This window comes from Stylophora pistillata, chromosome 7 (assembly GCF_964205215.1).
Source record: "Stylophora pistillata chromosome 7, jaStyPist1.2, whole genome shotgun sequence".
NCBI lineage: Eukaryota > Metazoa > Cnidaria > Anthozoa > Scleractinia > Pocilloporidae > Stylophora > Stylophora pistillata.
The window spans coordinates 14,040,913-14,066,645 of NC_142525.1; the positions used below are offsets into that span (position 1 = coordinate 14,040,913).

At 38.9% G+C, this 25,733-nt stretch overlaps 1 protein-coding gene and 1 pseudogene across 1 annotated transcript in view; one reads left to right on the top strand and one right to left on the bottom strand.

Annotated features, from left to right (window-relative positions):
* Positions 1–4,326: 4,326 nt before the first annotated feature.
* The window catches only part of LOC111347278 (uncharacterized), a gene marked incomplete at its 5' end in the record, with an annotated part of 33,885 nt that continues 12,478 nt past the window's right edge, over positions 4,327–25,733 (bottom strand). Inside the window, 17 exons of the mRNA XM_088728599.1 lie at positions 4,327–4,610; positions 8,681–8,777; positions 9,184–9,280; positions 9,501–9,541; positions 13,915–13,985; positions 14,172–14,294; positions 17,074–17,264; positions 18,444–18,554; positions 19,162–19,453; positions 19,781–19,823; positions 20,452–20,470; positions 20,807–20,926; positions 21,340–21,396; positions 21,948–22,120; positions 22,226–22,284; positions 24,844–24,926; positions 25,196–25,429. Coding sequence (XP_088584725.1) covers positions 4,545–4,610; positions 8,681–8,777; positions 9,184–9,280; positions 9,501–9,541; positions 13,915–13,985; positions 14,172–14,294; positions 17,074–17,264; positions 18,444–18,554; positions 19,162–19,453; positions 19,781–19,823; positions 20,452–20,470; positions 20,807–20,926; positions 21,340–21,396; positions 21,948–22,120; positions 22,226–22,284; positions 24,844–24,926; positions 25,196–25,429 — 1,877 coding nt within the window. The remainder of the gene's footprint in view (positions 4,611–8,680; positions 8,778–9,183; positions 9,281–9,500; positions 9,542–13,914; positions 13,986–14,171; positions 14,295–17,073; positions 17,265–18,443; positions 18,555–19,161; positions 19,454–19,780; positions 19,824–20,451; positions 20,471–20,806; positions 20,927–21,339; positions 21,397–21,947; positions 22,121–22,225; positions 22,285–24,843; positions 24,927–25,195; positions 25,430–25,733) is intronic.
* Positions 5,110–6,841, top strand: LOC148726740 (uncharacterized; annotated as a pseudogene).

Below are 25,733 nucleotides of genomic sequence, written 5' to 3' on the forward strand. Positions count from 1 at the left end.
GGTGCTTTTTGCAAGTTAGCCCCTCTTACTTTTTCCTCGCTTCTTGTTTTTTCCTACTGACGCGTATTGATGAAGACTGGTAGCGATGATGAGGAAAATTATTAATTGAAGTGATATGCCCTTGATACTGGTTTATTTTTTAGTTATTGCAACTGCTTTATAGTAATTATTCTGTGTTCTCGTCATCTAGCTAGGACTTCTTACTTTAATTAAATTAAGAACAGATGTTTTGTAGAAACTCTAATACTCCGTTCACACCAGAGCTTAAATATGTTTAAAACTTGTTTTGATAAGCAGATTTAAGAGGACTAGCCACTCACACTGTGGGTGTGTTTAAGAGAACGTGTCTTAAACTGGGTTTAACAAAACTACCTCGTCAGGTAGTTTAACAGTCGTTTTTAGTGAAACCCATTCAAAATGGCGACAGAAACCACAACGCGCGGAAGAGTTTAGGAGCATAAAGAAACCCTCCCGTTGCTTGAAAAGTGGGGAGACGAGAATATCCAGCTTAGGCTAAAATCGTGCACACGAAAGAAGCCTATATGGCTTGAAATTACGGCATATCTTCGAGCGGCAGGCTATGAAGACAGCGACGACAGCAGCTGCAAGAAAAATGGCGACAGGTCATACGTTTTACTGCTCTCCCATATTTATTGTTATTTTAGCCTACTGCTTGATCTTTAAGGGCCTCATATCTTTTAGACTTCGACAGTCTTGTCCTGAGACTCGACTGCACCTCCCTGGATCCCTTGCGGATGTTGAGAAGACCCGAGGTTTTGATGCTTTGTTGAAACGACGAGTCCGCCATCTTGATTCTGGAACACGTGTGAAGGGATATTTTGCAACAGGCGTAACTCGATATTCTAATTCTACTTCCACATTCAATATTTCAGGGCTGATAAACTGTGGAGACGTTGAATTAAACCCTGGACCAGATCAACCATCTTCGACAACTCGTAAAAATCTTGTGTGGAAGTTTCCTTGCAAAGTATGTACGAATCCTGTTCGCTCCAACCAGAAAGGCATTCTTTGCGATGGTTTCAACAAATGGTTCCATCTAAGATGTATTCCCATGAATCTAAAGACTTATATCTTATTAAGTTCTTCTGATGAACAGTGGTTATTTGACAACTGTGCCTGGCCATTTAACTTTAATGATTCGTTTTTTGAGACATCCTTTTCCACCGAGATGGATGTAAGCTCATCGACTTAGTCTTTCTCTGTGGATATTTTACCTCGTTCCTCTAATGCTTTTTATTAGCTGTTTATGCTGAATGTGAGGAGTCCTCGAAACAAGATTGATGACGTGACAGCTCTGCTATTGATGGACTCTTTCGACATTGTTGCCTTGACTGAGACCTGGTTGAGTGACGATTTCAGTGACTCAGAGCTACAGCTTGATGGCTACAACAATTTCGCTGCGACAGATGTAACCGGCGAGGAGGTGGAGTTCTGCTAGGAATTAAATCTCGTCTGTCTTGTAATCGTCAGTATGATCTTGAAGTTGAAAACATTGAGATGCTGGCTTGTGAAATCCATACTAGTAGCACAAGATGTCTCATATTCTCGGTTTTCTATAGACCTCCAAATGCAGACGAGGCTTTCTTGAATGGGTTCATAACCTTTCTGCACAAATTCAGTGGTATTGGAGTATCTGATCAAATTATCACTGGTGATTTTAATTTTCCTGATATTGATTCGTCAACCACCAGCCCAACAAACCTCCATGCTCAAGTTGAATCTTTTTGTGAGATTTTAAACTACTCTTTACTTATCCAAATGAATGGGTTTCTTACTCGTCCTTGCTCAACCACCGATAATCAATCTACTGGAAGTATACTGGACCTCGTTCTAACTAATCATGATGCCTTGATTGAAAATGTGTTAACAAGGACCGGAAGCTTTGATTCAGATCCTATTTCTGTAACTTTTAACATCAAGAGCAGTTTTTACAGGTTGAAGAATGTGTCAAGAAAAGTATGTAATTATAAAAAGGCCGATTTTGATGGTTTGACAGCAACTCTGGCAACTCTGAGCAACTCTGGTTTGAGAGCATACCCTGGGATGCCTGTTTCTCGGCCAATGAGCTGAATTCCAGTGTGGAATGTTTCCAAGACTTGTTTTTCGCGGCAGTCAATCAACATATTCCCCAGTCTCAACTAAGACCCCATGCTAGACCTCCGTGAATTGATAATGATGTTCGTAATGAAGTTGGTTGGAAAAAAGAAATCTCTCTGGTAGCGCTTAAAGAATAACTCGTATCATGACCTGTTTTCAAGATTTAAGCTGTTAAGGAAGGAAACAAAGAAATTTATTTCTTCCAAATATTTTACCTACTTGAAGTCACTATCACAGGATCTAAGGACCAATCCAAAGAAGTTCTGGTCATTTCACTCCCTGAAATCAAAAGCGAGGCGGATTCCACCAATTGTGACGTATAGGCTTGGGTCTGCTAGTGATCCAGCAGAGAAGGCATTTCTGTTTAATGAATGTTTTAGTTCTGTGTTCACATCTCTCTCTGTAGATCACGCGACGTTACGGAATAATGTGACTCATCCAGATTTATCAATGAATGTGTCTACTTCTGCCTTGGAAGTTCGGTAAATTCTTTCCAAGTTACGCGTAAACAAGGCTACAGGGGCGGATAATATTCCAGCGAGAATCTTTAAAGGATGCTATAGGGAGGTTTCGTACCCACTCTCTACTCTAGTTAATATGTCTTTTAGATTGGGCGGGGTTCCTCAAGAATGGAAAACAGCTAATATTACGCCTGTCTTAAAGTCTGATAACAAAACCATGGCTGAAAATTATGGGTCAGTCTCCTTGTTGTGTGTTCCCAGCAAGTACCAGGAGAAGATCATACATAATGCTATATTTCAACGTGTGGCTCCATACCTACATGACTGGCAACATGGCTTTATTAAAGGTCGATCCTGTGTCACCGGGTTAGTGCTGACTCACCATCACTGGTCCAAAGCTTTGGATGCTGGGCATTAGGTTGATGCAGTCTTCCTGGATTTTAGCAAAGCATTTGACAAAGTATCCCACGTTATTCTACTGCAAAAGTTATGTAACTTCGGTGTCTCTGGTTGCCTGTTAAACTGGTGCAAAGACTACTTATCAAGCCGTGTGTAGAGGGTAGTAATAGATGGGGTTAGCTCCGACTGGCATCCTATCTCCTCAGGGGTACCTCAGGGGTCCCTTCTGCGCCCCCTGGTTTTCGTGATTTTTATTAATGATCTTCCTGATGTTGTCTCTCCCACAAGCCTGGTGGCTTTATACGCAGATGACTGTAAGATCTCAAGGGTAATTGAGCATCCATATGGTCAGGCATCGTTTCAAGTTGACATAAATAACCTGGTTTCTTGGAGTGGACTAAATCATATGAGCTTCAATGCCAAGAAACGCACGTTAATGCGGATTACCAGGAATCGCTCCCCTATTCTCCCTCCTCTACAACTGGGTGGTACCACCCTTGACGTTACAGCTGAATTTTCTGATCTTGGCTTGCTAATTAGCCACAAGCTGTCCTGGAACTCTCACATAGATAAGATTTCCAGTAAGGCGAACAGAGTGCCTGGTTTGATAAGGAGGAATTGCAGAGATTTGAAGGATGTTTCAACACTAAAAACTCTATATTGTGCTCTGGTTAGGTCACAGCTGGAATACGGGCCTGTTGTTTGGTCACCTTTCACTGCCAAAAATATTACTAAATTGGAAAAATTACAGCGTTAATCAACAAGTTTATTCTGAAATCTGATGATGACTATGAAGTTTGTATCTCTAAACTTAATTTATTGTCTTAGAGCATAGACTATTTATTTTTGATGTACTCTTTTTTCATAAAGCTTTGAACAGATACATTAACTTAGACATGTCTACATATGTCCATTCTACTCTGATACTGATAGGTACCCCCTAAGAGGTAAAGACAGCCTTACTTTAAAGAAGAACTATGCTCGAACAAACGCGTTTAAATTTAGTTTTTTAAGAAGAATTTTGTTCTTTAACAATTATCACGACTTATTAGTTACTTAAAAACTTTCTACTTGGTATGAGCTTGAGGTCGTAGCAGTAAGGACTGAGCGCATTCAGATCTACACAAAAACAACCGCTTATATTTCTCAGTACGGCTCGAGCAAGCGAAGTTAGTGGGAGGTTTATTATCTGCAACTCGGAGCAAACTTTTTTATTCTGAATTTGCCGGCTATCCCAAATAAAAATTCACTACACTTTTAAAAAGAATACAATTTTTTTAAAAAAGAAATTGATACCAAGTTGTCACTAAAAGGGAAACTATTGGTTGGACCTTTTACATTCTTGCACTCAAGATGGTTCGTCTTTTCATTAATAAAACTCAAGAAATATATAAGAAATGATATTCTAAAGCCTTATGTTCCTCGATTCGCTGTTAAACAGCTTTCTTTGTAGAGTTGCTTTTAAAATCAACAAATATTAAAAGGGTTAAGTCAAATAAATAAAAATGATCTGGCAGGGCCGGCAGAAATATTCATTACTCCATACTTTCCTGTATTAGAATTTGGTTACACTGCAAGATCGTCAACATTAGCGTATTGATGATGCTCGTAATTTTTAAAGTTTATCAACCCCTGTAAAAAATAAAAGAAAACAATAAGAAATTGCGTTATTGCGATGCATAGTTTATGACAATCATTCCATGAGCGAGTGTTGGATATGGAATGGTACTCAGCTAAGCCAAAGAGGCTCGTAGCGCCCAGTTCGCTATTGCCAATCTCGTATCCAATAAGCGCGACTGGAATATATCTCTTTATAACTTTCTTACCAAAATTTTTTAACTCTTTAATTCTCTTCAAATTTAGGCAACCGGAAGTCAATGTTACTTCCGACCGCCAAAACGGAAGAACTTGAGTCACATGACACGTACATGCATCGCTTTACGACCGAAGCTAAATGAAAATTCATCGCTGAGTAATATTAACAGCCGGACCTGAATATTCACACGAGACAAAGTAACTTCCGATCCAAGAAGTGTTTTAAGGGTATGAGATACAATAGCTACGAGACAAGAGGGTCTGAATGGGGTTTAGTGTTTAGTGTTATTCCCCATGTTTTTTAGTGTTTACTGTTAAATTAGCCATTTTTTAATATTTACTGTTCTTGAAGAAAATATTGTTTACTGTTTCAAAGGAGATCCCAAAGTTATTTTAGTATTTTAAAATTTCATGTGCTCTTTTAAATTTTGCAAGAAAATGATGAAAATCACTCGCGAACAGTGAGCCAAAGCTGAAATGCTCTTGTCTTCATTCTGGGGAGTACTGGGACGAATCAATGTCTACGAATGTAAATGCTTATATTAAAAACACAGTCGCTGAAGTAAGGCAGCACTATAAAATGAATAAAAAGGCAGCAACAAATGGCCCTGAAGGAACTATTTCTAGAACAACATAGGAGTCTATAGGGACTTTAAGATAGTACACTACGTTCGGTTGGGACGGTTGTAAGCGTACACGGGCGGCCTGGGACCAGGACAGTGAAAAGGCGCGAAGAATTTATTTATTTATTTTATTTTCCTAATACTTGCTCTCCATCTATGCAATGACTCTTAGCGAGAAATAACTACCCATCTCACCCCAGGAGAGGACATCCATCACAGTTATCTCGTGCGTGGGAAATTAACGTCTCCTGCCCCTAGCTTTGCAGGAGACGGGACCTCCATTTATTCGTCCCTATCCGAGAAGACTAGAATATCTAACCATTTCTTGATGTTATAGAAAGGTAGCATATTCTTCTAAATTATTAAGACCCGGAGTGTTGCTCGACCTCCCGCTGAACAGTCCAGCGCTCTATCCATTGAGCTAACCGGGAAGCGGTTATTTCACCTTAAGTTCGGGGAAAAAGACAGAGGAAGGTGAAGTCAAGATGTGAGACTCACTCGTAATTTCTTTCGCAGAAGGCGCAATTAGTGTAGGCTGTACACAAGGAAAAATAGAATCAACAAGCTGAAAGAAAACCAAAGAGAACTTTCAAATACAAGACATGACACTACACCACTCTACCAGAATGTTTTTTCCACACAAAAAAAGAAATTCACCTGAAAGAAATAAGTCCAACAGCAAGAAAATCTATGGCTAACCAAACGCGAATAAAACAGCCTGCAAACTGGCTACAAACAGCGGAAAAGGGAGTTTTAGTGGGAATGATTCTTACAGCCTTTACCACAACGAGAAATCATGGGAAAACAGACCGTCTCAGAGGCACGACGGTGGCATCTCACTGGTATTTTTAATGCGTGACACATTCCCAACCGTCGCAGCCAACCGTACTGCACAATCTTAAAGTCCCTATCGGTGCTTTTCGAGCGAGGTATGGAACAGCTACGAGATAACGTGAAGAATGTAAATGAGTAGTATCTTGGTGACATTGACCTGCGTAGGCTGCTAACAACTCAGGTGGAGAACCTTCTTGCAGCCTCCCACTTCAAAAACAAGACTTTCAATTCTCCTCAATACGCTCAAGACTTTGGAACAATTTCAAAGGAATATTTAAATAGAACAACGAAGTGGGGTGCAAAATACTTCACTCATGAGAAGTCTTAGTATCCGGTGCCTAAATACAGTGTGAATTTACGGGATGTAGATTTCATGAAACCTCCTCCAGCTGGTAACGTTGATCCCAAGATTGAGGCAGCCATGAAGGAATTGGTTGACAGGTATCGACCTGTCAGGCAAATGACGGTAAGAAGCGAAACAACAAAAGACAAAGCGGGAGCCCTGCCGCCAGCTGTATATTCTAGTACGCCGTTGTGTACTGCAGTAACATTCCAAGAGGATGTTCAAGACAATCCAGGGACCGGCAATGAAGAGCGAGTCGACCAGGATACAGATATTCCACGAGCTATAGATGAAGTACCGAGAATCACCTTTGTTGACGAAAGCATCCTCGGAGTTGTCGCAGTTGTCGCAGTTGATGACGTGACAGACCTCCCCGAGCAAGAGGATGAATTCGACACTGACTCGGAAGGCGATGCGGACAATGATACAGACATAGCGTTCAGCAGATTTGGTCGCGCCATCCGTGCTCACTTCTGCCTTAATCTCTAGAAACAGCTGGGACTATCAGGGCAATCTGGACTATTCAGGTTTGGAATATAGTTAAATGTCTTTGGGCAGGATGTAGTGACATGTCTGTCATTTTTGTTGATCATTATACATTGTGAGTACTGTAGCCGATCTTATTGGTAAAATAAATATTCTGTTATTGCATTCATTACTAGTGAAATTTAAACACCCATTTATGTTAACTTTATCTCTTTTTGTGAAGGTGTAGTCTGATCGTCCGGGTGAGTGTAACCCTGAGAAGGACTGTTGTCGGTGGTAGTGACTGACGTTTCGACAACCTGTGCGGAAGTCATCATCAGAGTCAAGTGAATGATTGTTGTCAGTAGAATGTTCTTATTCCAGTTCGTGTGAAATGATCGGTTGGTTTTGCCGTGATGTTATTGGCTGTAAGACTCAAGTGACATAAGTCGGTCGTGATTGGTCTGTTTCGATCTGTCGGTAAAGTTAGGTCGTTCTTTTTCGGTCGTTTGTTATGTGTATGTCGTGAATGAGTCGTTTGTATGGGGCGGGTAGTTGTTGACATCTGTTTAGGGGAGTCTCTTCTGTACTAACTTAGAACAGACTCCCCTAAACAGATGTCAACAACTACCCGCCCCATACAAACGACTCATTCACGACATACACATCACAAACGACCGAAAAAGAACGACCTAACTTTACCTGATGATGACTTCCGCACAGGTTGCCGAAACGTCAGTCACTACCACCGACAACAGTCCTTCTCAGGACTACACTCACCCGGACGATCAGACTACACCTTCACATGTTACCCCCGGGTTCAAACCATTTACTGCTTTATCTCTTTTTGTTTACAGTGCAGATACCCCAAATGGGACCATCTCACAAAGCTAATCAATCATATTGACGTGTTCATACAACGGATGACAATCCGTAAATTTGGTTAATTTCATTGTCTATTTCGATATTCTATCCGGCATGGGCTGTTTGATTTGAATATCGTAATCTGATTTGTTAATGATATGTTCTCTCTAAGTGGTCACGGTTAGTGTATCCTCGCTGTAAAAGCGCTTTAAGAATAGATCTGTTATGGATTATATATAGTGTTTAGTGTTATCGAAGTACCCGTATTTAGACACCTCAGACAAACATTTAAGTAACTGATTTTCAGCTTATCGACAAGCGCAAATGTTGTGTACAAACTTACCGAGACAAGTATTCGGTTAAATTTAATAACATTTAAGGCGGCCTATTCAAAGCGTTTTGCATATTTAAAAATGTTTTTCTGTGCGGTAGGGAACGGAGAAAACCCATATTATGGCTACTCGAACAGACTTCAAAGGTGGGCTTTTGTAATTAAAGGTCCTGGTATAGCGTAGAAATTTCAGCGAAAATTGTGTAATTGTGAAGGTACAGGTAAAGCTTTCGATTGTGCCTTAATTTTTTGGGCTAGTTCTAGCCCTAGAAAGAGAGCATCTTGCCATTACAATCCCTTTATTTAGATGATTTACTGTATTCTACGTTTCGAAGTAACTTTCGAAGGTGGTAGATTGGAATATTCACATTTTAAAAAGAAAGAATACACTACGGAGAGTGTCTCTTTGTAAACTTTCTTTGTTTACCTTCTGCCTTTCCATTTTTTTAAGTTCATTCCTTAAATGCTCAAAAGATGGTCTCGCGTTAGGGTCATCTTTCCAACAGTTTGTCATTATGTCATACCTAAAACAGAAAGATATCATGAGCATTTATGCATTGGCTGAGGCGTTATTATTAACTCAGAAAATATTGGGTTTTTTAACAATGTCCAAATAGAATGTAGATCAGGAACGATTAAACAATTTAGCGTTAAATTTAAAGGTTTTAAAATCACGGATACAAGGCCAAACGAAACAAACTCGTGATAATATACTTATTGCATCATTTCCCTTCGGTAGACTGGTTCAACATGCTAAAATGGTCTAATCTAAGACTAGGCACGCAGATCAAACGAAGCGTAAAAAAGCAAAAAAAATACTACTGAACGAGAGAAGCTACCGAAATACAACAACAACAGTAGCAAAAATAAAAAAAACAAAAAAGAAAAGAATGTTTAACAAAAGAAAACTCCATCACGATATTATCATACAACTTATCGTCCACATGTTGGGGTTTAGGCATTCTGTATCCCTCTTGAAGGGAGTGCGCGATTTTCCTTCCATCCATCCTTGGATATGGTGAACCTCCTGAAATAAGGCAGCTAGGGTTTATATCATTCAATATGAAAGGCTCTGTCGATGTAACAATATTTTCAAAGAACACTATCAAGTCCATCGAAGGTGTTAATCTAAATGAGAAAGCCGAGTTCCGTCAGGTAATATTGCACCCTGCTAAATTCACGACCTCTTGTCACCTCAATTGCTGAAGCTAAAAATGTATGGCTTGTCTCTCAGCCTAACAACTTACCAATTGTTAAAATCTCATAGAGGAGAACTCCGTAGCTCCACCTGCAAAGCGAAAGAAAACTGAATTGAGGGGAAAGAAAACTTTCTTGTCTCCAAAAAAGGAATTCGAACTACTTTGGCAAGACTTTTAGGCAGATGCCATGTACTTAATGGGAGTTGGTTCCTGACCATTACTCATAATTTAGGAGTTAGTCCTGCAGCATCTGTAATCCGGTGGGAATTTTGTGATAAAAGCAAGCCACCAATTTAGACATGTTAAAGGGACACTGAGGAACATGTAAAATGTAGTCGGAAATTTTGTGACTAGCACCACCGACTGCTGTGATGAGTTTGAATTGTGACCTCAAATTCCAGCATGAAAACGAGGCTAAACCTTGAAATGCCTTTAAGGTCGTTAATGACAGCGAATCGTTACCAAATTGATTTATATTCCGTATTAAAGTATATCTGACACATCTAAGTGACTTTTTTACACCATGAACCGCAACGATGGGTTTAAATTGTGGCGATTATGTTCCAACATGGAAACGAGGCAGTCCCCCAAAACGTTTTAAGAGCGTTTTTAAGAGTAATAAATTGATACCAAAGTTACTTAATCTTCAGTTTTAAGTGTATCTGACACACTAAAGAAAACTTTAAGTGTTAAACCTGGTGTAATATAGATTGGAAAATGCGTCAACTTATTTTACTGTAAAATAAATACATTCACCCGGTTGAAATCAACAAAATATGCAGGTATTACATTACAAGGGCCAGACGCTATGGCAAAGGCATCCTAATCATTGACTTCTTCCCTCCTTCTTCTTTTTCTCCGTTGTCGTCAAAAGGCTTAACGTTGCCCTCTTTGATGTTAGCAAAGAGCTCATGCCCATCTTAGTGGAACATCTCTTTTTGGCAGAGCCACATTTGACAACATGCAAGACTGCATGTCTCATCAGTGGAATCACTTACACGAAAATAAACACAGTATTCCATAAACTTTAGGCTTTATTGTTATAAAGTGAATAATTACGGCCTCCTCCAGCAATGCAGCTTGCAGTGGAGGTAGTCTTTGGGCTTGTTTCTACCACAAAAGTGATCACCACAAAAAAGTGCGTCTTTGGCTGGTATTGCTGGCAAACTAGATTCAGCAAACGTATTTCATGCACGATACATGGTTCTACCCAGATTTCTCAGTCCTGTTAGTCTATCCTCGTCAGATTCGAGGACTGCTTTCCAGCAGGCCAGCTTCCCTTTACCAGCGAAGCTTCTGGTAATAAAGGCTCCAATTCAGGCATAAAACCTAAGAAGTGCTGCAACTCTAGCAGGTCCTAGAGCACGGACGATAGGACTCACCAGTATTGAATGCGCCGCCCTTTTTCTGAGAGGTGAATGCCTCTAGAGTTGGTAAATGAAGTGCCTAGCCATCCGTTGGAACCACCCAACTAAATCGCATCATTGCCTTCATTACTCTCATGTATTGACGTCTAACCCTAAACAACGGAATTATGGCTTACTGAACATAAACCACCTCCATCTCCTCGTCCAGCAAGTGCTCGGTCCACTCATCTTGCCGACCGCGCCTATTTTTCGAAAGTGGGTCATTATGCAATAACCATAAACAACGGTTGGCTCAATTGGTTGGAGCGCTGGACTGTTGTGCGGGAGGTCGAGGTCGATGGTTTGAGCCCCGGCCGGACCAACACTCAAGGTCTTAAAATAACTGAGGAGAATGCCCTATCTTTCTATAATATCAAGAAATGGATAGACATTCTAGTCTTCTTGGATAAGGACGAATAAACCGTAGGTCCCGTCTCCTGCATCTATTAATTAGTTAATTTGGTTAGGCATGGGACGTTAAAGAACCCACTCACGAGATTACTGCGATGTGGTCTGGCCTGTTTATTGGGAATTGGGGGGAGGGGGCGTCTTCAAATAAGTTTCCTTCCATTGTTTGTAAACTGCTGATGCAGTCCGGCCAAAGTCCCCCGAAAAGTGTTGTGATGCGCATTTGATCACATGTTGATTTGCGCAATATAAATATCAAATGATCATTATTATTATTATTATTATTATTATTATTATTATGCAATCTGCCGGAATGTACTATTATATGCTGTAGATCCTGACGAGGCATTTTCAACTTCTTTGCTGGTGCGTGGATCTTCATGTCGAGCGACATGACCGTCTTCCCAGATGTAACTACTAACATCGTCTTGATATTCCGGGGTTGGGTTTGATCATTCAGTGAGGTGATCCACTCGCCCAATCGTGCAGTCATTAGAGTTGGTGTTGCTACCCGTGTCACAGGTATTTTATCAGCGATGAGCGAGTTGTATGGAAACCCTATCGGTCCATCTGTACTGTTTCGACGCTGATTTTTCAACCCTAAATACCCATGATATCGCTCTTTGATTCTGTTGCCTGCATTCCTTCAGTTGTAGCTATCGGCGGTGAAGCTATGCCCAAGAAGCCATAAAAAATCGTACACCTGACTCGTTCCGATGTTCATTCTAAGCAAAGAGGCCAAACCGTGGGTAAAGAGGCCCGACGGGCGTAGGACTTTCCAAGAAGGTTGAGACTGATTCGGGAAGCTCTCTAATCCAGTGTCTCCGATCTGCTCACGCGTGGGTGGAAAGACTCGTCTCTTGCAATGATCATGTGAGAGGCCAGCCGAGGTGAAAGGGATGTTTACCCCTAGTGTTCACGGGTCAAACTGGTTTAATCATGCAGCCTTTGGTTAAAACCGAAAAAGGAAATTTAGTAGAAAATTTGTCCCCATGAAAAACAAGTCGAGAATGAGACAAATATTTTACCCATTGTTCACGTACATTGATCACGTCCAAGTGTTCACGTGCCTATTGGGAAACGGGAAAAGAAAACACTATGCGCAGTATATTTTTCTGAAATTACTACCACAAAAAAAGCCTTAGCGAAAGTAAATCTTTTGTATAACTTATTTTCGAAGAAAAGGGATCGGTGCATATCAAGTTTTACTCAGAAATCAAAATGAAAATACAAAACTAGCGTAGTTTTTACGTGTTTGTCTAAACACGACTGTAGACTTGTTACCTGGAAACGGTGAATGAGAAACAAGACGAAAGTGACCAAGAAATATTTGGAGACAGGCTATTGTATTCAAAACAGTTCTTGGTGACTGTTAGAAACAAAAGACGTTTGAACCTTTTACGTCTGCGAAACCCGCGCAGTAGATTACTAGACTAATGTCCATGCTTAGCCTCGTTGTTTACTTGAGAAAATTGCGTAGCTCTATTGGATAATTTGAAAAGTTGTACGTTTTGACACAAAATCTTCAATTAAATAACACTTTAGGGACATGTCATAGTATGAATATAATATTTACTGGGCTGTGGAAACGTCAAATTGTCGCTAAGCCTCACTTAAATTAATAAAGTTCGATTTCACTGTCTAGCCATAATTCGCATCGTTTCAGAGAATCGGAATGCCGTTGACTCGAAAGCTTATTCCGTCGTTTTTAAGACTTTGATATCCATTATGTTCCGAACAGAGTATTCGATGGCATATTCAGTTTTCACTTTGAGCTCAAGAAGGTCTAACGCAGGCGGAAATGTACGGAAAATCCAACTTTAAAATTTTGAAAGGCGGCCGCTCGGACTTCAGTTTGATCATTTATTGAGAAAGTGTTAGTGCTACTTAGCATGGGGAGATAGGGGGAAAGCGTCTCTCACACCTGAAAATCACGCTACGCGGGTGTCCATGTGTTCACTTACAGGGGAGTTATCCGGAAAACTTGAACAACGAGTGATGACATATTTAAGGATAACGAAATAACCTAAAAAAAAATAGCGCGTGGTGACCCCTATTTTTAATGACACCGAACAAAAGGAAAAAGTCTGTAAAACACATGGTTAATTTTTCATTCAGTGCAAAAACTGATTTGCCAGTATATTTGGGTGTGCAAGTGGGAGTTGAGAAAGGTCTTAATGCAGTCATTTTGATGATTAAAACTTAAATTACCTTATTCCGAGGATCGTATCTGCTTATTATTTTAAAGATTTTTACATAAACTAATACTTTAGATTTAAAAAAATCAAATTCAAGAGGAATTAACTGGAAAATTTCATTTTTCTACACCTTTTAAAAAAATGCAATGTCAGCAAACCATTTACAACTACGTAAAGGACTCTGGTGATGATCCTTTGCGAGAAAGTTAAAGTCTTTTGCCTGGTGCCGTCAACACTACCACCTCCCAACTAGTATCTATAGGAAGCAGAGGTTCGATTTCTGTCGACGTCTGACCGTTTTCAAGCTTCTCTTTTTGCAATTGTTTATGTTGCAGTGCACCTGCGAGGATCATTTATCTACTTGATTTGATTCAAAGGCGAAATGAAATTTATTTCGTTGAAAAATTTTGATAAGCTTAAGAACTGCAATTAGGTCGTCCTTTTACTCACACATCACTTTTTGTGGAATATCTTCCGTACAGCAACGCCTCAATGGCAGTCCATTTTACAGGGAGACGCCCCTGAATAAGAAAAAATACAGGAAGTTGAAGGAGTCAATTCTCCATATGACGAGATAAATGCACGAGAAGTTCTGAAAACTAAAATAGTTTACAGAGCTTGTTTACTATTAACGGTCAGTCGAGTGTAACGTCCTTACGCATAAATCGAGGATCACAAGAAGGTAAGTCGCTAAAAGCTATTTTTACCCCGGATTTTCTCTCGTAAATGTTGTCCTCTTGCACATCTCTGGCCATTCCAAAGTCTGTCACTTTGCATGTTTCTCCTTCTCCAACCAACACATTACGAGCCGCAAGGTCACGATGAACAACCTTTGACAAGAAGAGAATGTTGCGTTTTACAATCTCTAAAGAATGCAGAGTTGACACGCATCCCATCATTAGGCATTGAGTCTAGGAGTCAATAAAAATGGAAGTTTACTTTGTGCATAAACCCCCTTCAGGCGGCTAGTACATCGGTTAATAATTTCTCAAGGCAATCTCTCAGCTAGGACATTATCAGCCCAAATACCAGCAAGTCAGAAGAGGATTTTTTTTTCACTTTTACAGTCAAACTAAGTGAAGCGTACCCCTCAAGATTACATTAATGAATCGATCATTTGGATATTGAACTCACCAGTCGTTTCAAGAATGCAATAATGAATTGATTATTTGATTATTGAACCCACTAGCCGTTTCACGAATGCAATAATGCATTGATTATTTGAATATTGAACCCGAAAGCCGTATCCGTTTTGAAAAGGCGTGGATCATTGTTCAAATTAGAAGTCCATTTCTGATGTCCAACAAGACTGTTCTATTTGACGACGAATCCTGAAAATGAACAAACTGCACTGTAAAAACACTGCGAAACAGTCGATCGCAAATAGTAACGAATTTAAAAAAAAGTCTAGCGATGGCTTCGCCCGTAAACTATTTTTTCGACCTTGAATACGCACAAGAATTTCTACAAGTTCGTCAAGATGTAAATAGGCGAAAAAGCTCTCGATAACATTCCATTTACAACATTTACAAGAAGTTCTACACAACATTCGAACTCACCTTTCCCGCCAAGTCTGACGCCATGTTGAAATAGTTCCGATCCATCATCACGTGTTCGCATAATCCAATCAGAAATGGACTTCTGATTTGAACAATGATCCGCGCGTTTTCAAAACGAATACGGCTATCGGGTTCAATATTCAAATAATCAATCCATTATTGCATTCTTGAAACGGTTAGCGCGTTCCATGTTCAAATATTCAATTCGTTATTGCGCTCCTGAAACGATTAGCGGGTTCAATATTCAAATAATCAAATCATTAATGTAATCCTGAGGGGTACGCTTCACTTAGTTTGACTGTAAACCCTCCAATAAATTTTCATATTGCTTGTTGCGAGCAAATTTGTTTACTTTTTTTTCGTACTTTCTGAAGAAGCATTTAAATCAGCTTTTTAATGTGAATAGTGACTGTTACTCGATTATTCCGCAAGACGAGAACATTTTCGCCTCACGGTGTGACGTCAGTCATACAAGGAAGTTTTAGTATGGAAGGAAAAATCACTGACTCACTCTCTCACCCATTCCATTAAAAAATTTCTTAGACAAATAAATAATAATAAATAATAATAAGTAATAATAATAAAAATAAATCACGCACTAAGCCCTGGATCAACGCGTTATCCTCTGCCACCGCTGCTAAGTTTGCTTCTATCCCCAGGGTCGCCCCACTGTCTTTTGTTCAAGTATCTGGGGAGGTGGGGGGAGGTACAAAGTCCGTAACTTTTGCCTTAGTGCATGGAGTTATCAAAGTAATTCACTATCTGGCTAGTTTTTCCTTCTTTATGCTCCATCCTTGATCAAAATACACCCTTAAAACCTCAAAAAAAAAGAGGAAAGGCCAGGAAGAAAACTAAATTTGGAAGAAGGGGGCTAAAAAATTCGACGATGAAAATAATCCCTACGATCGACATGTGGAAACTATTTTGTTGGACCGAACGCTATCATCAAAGTGGTTTTTCTTTTCTTTTTGCTTTTTATTTTCGAGTTTCTATTTAGCTACCATCTGGCCACATTTTACACATGTTTGGCAGCTATTCGCCATGTTTTGATGTTTCACTCGGGAACTATTTCGCTCGCTAGTCGTCAATCTGATTAACTTAACGCGCCCTAAATGTTATAACTTGCTTGGGTAAAGTTGAGTTTTTGTCCAATTTCAGCATCAGTGCGGCCATAATTCTTCGATATTTTTGTCACTGTTTGGTCGTCAATTTATCTGACTTTTAAATTAACGTTTTCTTGAAACATTATCTTGTGTTATTTTTACGCATATTGTTTACTTAGTTCCAAGTTTTGGTGCTCTAGTCAAGTGATCATCGAAGGGTTCGACACGCGCTACTTGAAAGAGATTGCAAAGACACAAAGTTCTCACTATTTTATTGGAATGAAGTAGTAAAATTAATATGAAAAAGGTGAATAGGCGTTCCTGGCGAAGCCTATCCCAAAGTCGATAAAAACGTGACGAGGGTCAGAATCTTCGTAGAAGTCCCCGTTTTATTCTGAAAACAAGCAGTTAATGGCTAAAATCACAATGCTGCTGAGATTGCGAAAGTTACCAACATACCGACAAACCGCCTAAAATAACTAACAAGGCGCGACTAAACCAAAAAAAAACGCTAACAAAAAACAACAAAGCCTACCGATTATCGACGTTTGGTAAAAGATCCGGAGGCGGACAAAGGTGAAGTTAAACAATTTCGGAAAGATACAAACATAGTTAATCGAGGGGAAGTGTTTTTAGTATGTATGCCTGGATGTCGGGTGAGAAACAGTTGTTCAATGAGGGCGTTGAGCGCAGGCCTCAACAAAAGGTGAAACTCTTAAACTGGCTCGGTCCGCTGGGTTTGTTTCTTCTGGGCAGAAATAAATGGAAGACAAATAAAGAATAAAGAGGGTTACTGCGCTATAACTTTCCAGTGATTTTGCACAACATGACGTAAAATAACCAGTTGAATCGCACAAAAATTAATGGGTGGGTTTAAATAAGTAATAGCCGGTGCCTTATTTTACAACGACGTTGATGAATTTTGAAAGAGTGATTACATTACTCACTGGTATCGATGACAAATAGGACATTCCATCAGCAATTTGCCAAGCAAACCTTGTCAGCTGCTGTGACGTAAGATTTTTTTGTGGTTTTATATCCGGGTCTTTGAAGTAAGTATCATTCAATCCACGGCTTTTCCTCAGGTAACCCAGCAGATCTCCATAGGGAACGTATTCGATCAACACTAACAAAGGCCCTAACACCAGGTGAAAATATGATTTCAGTCATTCAGAAGATTCAACGCACCTCGTCGATTTAGCATAATGTAACTGCCACTCGAAAATGTTACAAAAATAGATAAACGAACTAAACAAACAAATACTAGAATCGGCAATTGTGTAATGTAGCTGTGCAATTAAAGGACACCTTGAAACCTGAGGGTAAAAGAACAAAGTGCAGACAAAATATCACTCTAGACAGTGGGGAACTGTTACAATTTGTTTTTTCAATAAAATTAAAATTTTTATAACACATTGGAAAATTACACGCACATGAGAAGATCTATCGTTGCTTTGTTGTTTGCTTTAATTGGTCCTGTGAAATGACTTCTTCCATAAAATACCAGTAAAAAATGGATGGTAATAGTCACCCCGAATGGTTTTTTTAATGTCTATTTATTTTAAATATTTGTGCCGTTTACTTCGGCGTCGGCAAATATTTCTACAAGGTTGTCCGTCTTTCAACTTTGCGAACTGGGAGCCAGATTTCTATTTCGGAAGATTTTTCTCCGCTTTTTTCCATCTCGACAAGTTCTTCTTCATTTTTTCAAGTGTGCCGATTTTAAAATTTGGAATTTTTTGATTGTCTATATCTCAGAAATTTGTAACTTTTTTTACTAGGTGAATTTTTTCCTCCGACATGACGAGGTGTCGCGACTAGAATTACCTTGTTTTAATTCAAATAACATTTAGTTCAATTTGTACGCTTTACGTACCTATGATTGACATCGTGTGATAATTCGAGACCTCGTGGTGTTTGTTGTCTTTTTGGTTTTTGGTTTAGTCGCCATTTTCTTTTCGTTCAATGTAAAGTTTCGTTGGAATCAAATACAGTTCTTACACATCGAAGAACGTTTGGTTAGTGTAGTGATTACTTTAGGTGACACGAGGATTGCTGAGCGTTCCACTACATTATGCGTCTTTTCATCGTCTATAAACTGACTTACGATAGTTTTCGATCAAGGAACGCGCTATAATTTCTACAGCTATTGGAAACATTTAAATTACACCAAATTATTTCGCTCGAATAGCCCTGCCCTAGAAGAAAAATAACATGTTCTGGTCTTTACACATAACTGTCCCTGTAATCTTATAGTAGCTGTTAAGAGTACATAAGTCAATATATATTTCTGAAGGGAATAATTTTTCTTATTTACCAGATTTCGTGACGCATCCCAGGAGTTTGACGACATAAGGATGAGGTTTAAGTTGTTTCATCAATTCAAGCTCAGACTGTAACTGCTTCTTGTCTGATTCAGAAGCGTGGTCTGTAAGAAACCCAAAACTCATTAAATTTCATAACAAACTGCTGCATAAGAATCTAGATTTACAGCATGAGACATATCTCCTCAGAATGCTGCTGTGCAATTAGAGGCAAGTTTCCAAAGGTTCAAATCCTCACCAAAGAGTTGAAAACTTACTAACAAGTGCATAGAGCAATTTTAAAATTTAGAGACAACGTCAGTGAATACTGCAACAGTAGGTTCACTTTGCTAGATGGTTTAGAAGGGAATACGCGCGGACATTTCGCTTAGAAGAAAAATACGAGAAATGAGCTGAGAGCAAAGCTGATGAGCTTTGAGGTTCTTTGCTTTTTCAAAAAAAAAGTCAAGCCTAAGAAGAGAGGGAAAAAAAACAAAGTTTGGATTGTTCAGCCCGGCCAATTTAGTTGTCCGCTCTCCATCTGTAATTTGTGCACTATACAGCGTAATCCCGAGGTATTTTGTGCGAGATCCATTGCCCTGCAATGGTTAAATGGCGTAGAAGTGAAATAACAATACGGATAAAAACAGTCACTGTGATGAACGCTAAACTAACAGCAACAATTAAACAATACCACTGAATTGTGCCACCACAATATAAAGTAATCGATACCTTTCAACATTTTAACAGCAACTAGCGTTTTATTGGGACTTTCATGAAGCCCTGTCACCGTTGCCTTGGCAACTTGACCAAAGGCACCTTTACGCACGACCTCCTTTAAGGTCACTTTGTAACTAGCAATTTCCCAGCAGCGTGTGGATGGACTAAGAGAAGCGTATTCGCTTTTTAGTTCGGCGCAGTGTGGAGTGTTTATCAGTAAGGTTTGCGAGGTGTCTTCTGATCGAGTCATCTCATTCAATTCTGCATACTGGCTTGGTGAATGATCAATCATTTCAAGGGCAGTCTGCCGGAAAAAAGCTGATTCAATAAAAAAATCACCTCAACTTACCATACGTCAAAATAATCTATATAAACAATCTTTTACACTCTGAATTTAAACAATATGAAACAAAAATTAAGAAATGGATAGCATCATACTCATACTCCATAAGGTGGGTTTATTTAATTGTTTAACTTTGAGTCCAGATGAAAATTTCACAGATATTGACCTTTAGAATGCATAAAAGTCTAAGCGGGCCACTAGTTACTCAGTTGAAGTACTTTCCTGTGTTACCCGCGTTAAATAAAGTTCATTGATTGATTGATTGATTGAAGCGTGTACAAGACTTACACTCGCATTGTCTCCTTCTTCCTCAGTTACTGGTTCGTATGTCCTAAAACAATACCACAGACAAATGGTGTATCACACCAAGGCAATAACATGCCAGTCACATTAGAACAGTTGTAAAAGCACTGAGTACTGGATTTTAGTAGAGCTCTATTCATAATATAGTAACTCGTTGTGCATGTAAAACGGTTTGTTTGCAGTATGTTCATGGCATTCAATGAACTTGGCCTATGTTTACTTAATTTTAATTTTTTCCTCAAGGAAACCTTAGCCTGAATACTCTATGAAAGTTCAGTTGGTAATAGTTGCTTAACAAAGGACAGCTATGGTCATCAGGTGAAAACCAATAGGCCACGCAGGTCGGAGATACTCTCTCCTCTGCATTTAATAAATCTACCGCTGGCATGTAATTAACTGCGTGTTAAAAACGATTTAGTGACTAATGTAACCAACACATGCTTCATTATGCTTATGAACCGGTAGAAAAATTGGATGAGTATTTCTTGGCAGTTACCTGGATTCCTAGCCATGTCCCTCGGCAGAACAAATTCGAAGTGCAAACAGAAACCGTGAAACGAACAATGATATCATTTCTTAAATTAAACATTGACGAAGAGGACTAACCATAGGTGGTGAGCAGCCAAAAGGGCACTTTTAGTCCCTTGAAACCTCACCTTTGTACTGTTGCTGTGCCTAAATTATACAAGAAAACAAAAAGCAGAAAGAAGGAAAATGAATAACAGAAAATTGAAGAGAAAAGGCTACACAAAGAAACAAGAAAATTAAAAAAGGACACGAGAAACGCAGAACAAAAGGAAAATACAAAGATACGTGGTTTATTAGCTTCTTTTAATTTCTTAAGAGCTGCCTTCAGGGAACTTTGGTGGACACATACTTAATATCAGAATAAAAAAGATTTCAGCAGTATCTACAGGTGAGTCGTTCTTGTTGTTGTTTATTTTTTTTGACAAATAAAAACGCGTACACAATTAAAAATGTGCTAAGTGCTCAAGATTTTGTAACATTTACCTTTATTGGTTGCTTTGGAGCACTTTCTTCTTTTCCGTACAAACCAAGCTAAGATAAAAGCAATTACAGCACAAAATAAAACTGATCCGAACAGTGCGCCAACAGTGATCCCTGTGGTACCTTAAATGTGAAAAATTTGGAAATAATTGTTACGAGACAAATACAAGGTAAATTAATGCATTAGTTTCCTTAACCAATGACAGCACTTTATCCCTATATGATTCACCTATAAAGAAGTGACTGATCAAGAACCTTGGCCAATGAAAAGGTGATCCCTTGTTAAATCACAGACTACAGATACAGGATTGAATAAAACTAACGAAGGGAAACACCTATGCCACGGTTGTCTCAGGCCAGTGATGATGAAAAGACACACTGTGATTAGTCTTTGCCTATGATCTTTTACAATACAGACCCATGGCTAAGGTAAACCCTGAGAACTTTAGGCTCTGATCATTTTTTCTATTGATTAAAATCAATTTTGTTTCTGGTATAGTCCGTAATTGTGGTCTACCTAGTTTGATAATACCTACTTAAACAAGTGCCTGTTCTGCTTTCAGCTTCTATGGTCAGGGGGAGGTTTGTAGATGCTTAAAATAAAGAAAAAGAATTTCTTTGATAGTAACTTCAATATGGTACCAAGTTACTGCACGTGTCATTGGAACCTCACATACTACATGTACTTGCAGCGTTCTATTGACGTGTACTCATGGTATTGTTATTCACCGTGACGACGTCCATCTGAAAGAATTGGCACCAAGAGAATTCCATTTTCATCCCATGTTTAAAGAAAGTCTACAGTCCGGATACAGTCGTCAAACTCTGAAACACTACCCTGATGTCCTGCCCTTCCGCCCTCTAAAAAAGGTAGTTCTGCATGTATTGAGCAAAATATTGAGTTTAAAGGAGAAGTTACTAATTTGAAATTTCCCTGACCTTGAAGAATTGTTTATTTCCCTGACTTTTCCCAGACTTGTGGCAACCATGACCTTGCGCTAAGATGGGATAATCCCTTACGAAGGAATACTTGGGCAGAGCTCATGGTTATTCAAAAATGGCAAGGGAACAACAAAACTGAGTTGAAGCGAACTAAACACAAAGTATACAAATGAGTGCACACCCACAAAAATTATGAATTTACCGTCAGAGGAACTCCTAGGTGTTGATGGGCACACTACAGTTCCAGTAGAGGGTAGCACGATGAATTTTCCAAGGATCCCATCCATCACAGCAATGCCGAGCATTGCAATAACATCTCGTTCCTTTGTGGGCGTGTAAAACTTCAGTGCTAGGTCAACACTTGCATTTCCACACCTTGATATACATAGCAAACGAGGGTTGGAGTAAAGTGGGTTGTATTGCAAATCAGAAAAATTCATTTACAACAAAAAAAAAAATTGATCCGAAGGGTTTACAAACCTGAAAGCAATAAACTGCATACTTTTGTAGCTTGGTGTACTTGCAAAAGCCTTTCGCATCTAAATAATAACAAAGCAATTCCATGATAGCAAAAAAGAGCTTAACTGATGTTGCAGTGAGTATTATTTTTATCGTTTCCAATCGATATGATATGGTGAGACATGGGCGCCTGCGTAACGAAGGATCATTTGTATTTGTCGTAGACGTACCTTTCCTGATTATTTGCCGACAATATATGAAATGTAATTTAGTTTTTTTTCCGCAGGAGTTTGCGACTGGTGAGGTAAAGAAAATTTACTCAGTGGACTCATAACAGACTTAGGAAAGAGAAGATATGTTTATACACTGCTTGGGAAAGCGCACGATGTTGAGAATCGGCTTTGGTCTAGGGTGGCGACTGAGAATTTACCACACATGGTGTATCACTATTTCGAGCTTCAGTTTATTCGCTTACAATAAAAAGGCTTGGAAATAACTCATAAAATATATAACTGAACTTTGTGTTAATTATGGAAAAGGTAAGCATAGTTTTCAGTTCGAAGCGAAGGTGAACAAAGAAAACTTTCATGCAGTTCTGAGGTTTTGCAGAGTTTGGCGAGTCGTCCTCGCGGGTTATTTTTGCCGACTAACTTTTCTCTAATGTTTTACTCTCCGGTAGCTTGTGGAGGCTTACACCTTTTCCTCTTGAATTTTAGTATTTACTTTGACATTCAACTACACGACAGTGCACCTCATTTCAACTATTAGGAGTATTAGAAATTGTTTTCACAAAGGTAAAACTGGTCACCAAGGAAAAAGCGCCGAACAAAGTTTGAATATTGCTACGTCATAACTGACGTCCAAGATGCCGTGTTTTTATCCACGAAAGTTGTGAAAATGGACAACTTCAAAGCGCTCTTATCACTAAAACAAAGCAAACTGGACAAAATGGTCGTTATTTTCCAGGTTCTGAGGAAAAAGTCTTCTGACTGAGATAATTTTTTCTCGACCAAGCTTTCCCTTTAAGTTAATCTACAACATTAAAGGAGCACTCTGATGAAACCGCTCTATAATTTGAAAACCCGAAAAATTCAGTTATTTCATTATAATATGAATTTTTAGTGATTAACATAGCCTTTTCTATAATAATTTTAGTTGAAAGTCAATTCTAGGGAGAGAAATTACGATTTGAAAACCGTTCCTCCATCAATTTTCGTAATCACTTCGCAGGCTCAGGAAGACTGGCGCGAGTCTGGAGATTACTCATTTGACGCGCTGTGCTCGTGGCTAATTTTCAAAAACAGTATTTTGATCGTCTCTATTACTTTTTATAACACTAAAACTAAGACTATTTCACTAAATTTCATGAGGTTTCTGTATAAATATAAAAGTGTGTTGAGTAATCTACGTCACAATGGGAGTGACCGCTGACCGAAGATAAGTTGGCCGTGATTACGAAAATTAATGGCGGAACGGTTTTCAAATCGTAACTTCTCGCACTAGAATTGACTTTCAACTAAAATTATTATTGAAAAGGCTTTATTAATCACTAAAAATTCATATTATGATGAAATAACTGAGTTTTTCGGATTTTCAAATTATAGGGCGGTTTCATCAGAGTGCCCCTTTAACTACTATCATTTACTGAACGTTGAGAAAAGCTGGTTTACTTGGAACAGACGCCTCTAGATATATTTCAAAAGCTGTTGGAACCGCAAAAACAGGTTATTCTCGATATGTATGAGCTCACAAAAGAACCAAAATGTATTACTTAATCAGCTAGAAGCTGACCAATCACAACCGCCTTATTAATTTTTACCGTTTGAATTATGTGTCCTTGACCGTTGTAAAAGAGCTTAACTCTCGTACGATATTCGTCAACGGTAGTGGTGTTTGGGTTTTTCTTAACTTTGCTTAGAGTCCTCAGCGGAAGGTGTTGCTCAAGTTTTAGTTCTCGAAGACTTGTTGTTTTTGAAGTACTTTGTTATTCATTTCGAAAGTCTTGTGATATTGTTTTGGTTGGGGTTTTAAAGATATGGTTACTCACATTTTCTGTGTATTTTGTCGACAAGCTTACTAGCAATTAGATCGTTTTTCTTATAGGATCTTAATATGTATTTGCTTCATAGTTTCACGATTCTTTTGTATCCTGCTGAGGATTAAAGAGAATCAAGGAGTTGTAAGTTTTCTAGCTCTGTTAGTGAGTTGTTTTTTAAGCCGAGTTTGGATGTACTTATCGTGCGAAAGGTCGCTGGCAACAAATAAGAAAAGACCCAAATGAAAGCAGATGTGTCTTGAGAGAATCAAGACACATCTCTTGAGATAGCGGTAGCTGTAGCTTACATGAATTTGAGCGGTACTGTATGTATGCTAGAAGTATCAATTTGTAGTGTTGTGAAAAGCTTGTAGATAGATCGAGAAATAAATATTTAAAGAGAGGCTCTGAGCCATAAACAAGCAGCCGTTATTACCGTGAAAACAGTGCTGCGACGTTTGGATGGAAGGGTATTCTTGCGTATTCCCCTTGAGTGCCTGAGGTTTAAGGGGAATTGAAAATGTCCCAAGCTGTTTGATTCTTTCAGAGACTAGGTCTTAATCATCAAATGCAGACAACTGAGATCTTAAATAAGAGTAATTACCATCTCATCGAGTCTCTCTAACAACGGGGATTGGTCGTATCCTCCATCGGCGAAGGTCACATTGATCACATTTCCTCCAATGACTGTACGTGATAACAAACAAATTATAAATCCATGTCAGAAAATGCACATTGTTGATTTTGGAAAAGAGCATAATTGTGATTCTATCCTAAAGTACCATAATCATGTTTATGTTCATGCAGGTCTTATAATTTGTCTCTCTACACATTTTCCAACACAATATTGAATTGTTAGGAATATTTTTACCTTGATGCGTGTATTTATAAGGAATGAAGAGATTTTAGACTGTGAGGATTTATTTGACTAACTTTAGGTAAGAAATGCAACTTACAGACGCTGACGCTTTTGAAATCTTTGTCATATTCATTAGCCGCTTTGCATGTATAGTTGGCATCATGTAAGACCCGTGAAATTACCAATGTGCTCTCATTACAATATCGCTTTTGGTCACATGGTGTCCAACTATAAGAAGGCGGAGGATTTCCCTTCGCTTCACAGTTTAGGATGACACTTTCTCCTTTGGTAACAATATACTCCTTTGGAGTATTAATAATCTTGACAGAAGCTGCAATAAAAATAAAGACATCAAGGATGTAAAAGAGCAAGCTAGTTTTGACATAGTTTTAAACAGAGATCTTACAGATGCTTCAAACAAGTAACTGCAATGCACACTCAAAATGATAACAGAGTGAGAGAGAAAAGTGACACTTTCTTCTCAGGCGATAGATAATGTCCTTTCACTGAGTATCAAAAAGCTTCACAGGAGCTGCCAATAACGCAAAGACGATAAGGACGAAATGAAAAAAAATTATTTTTAACATAAAATGATGTAGATTAGTCTATATGATACGGGTTATTTTCGCAATTTT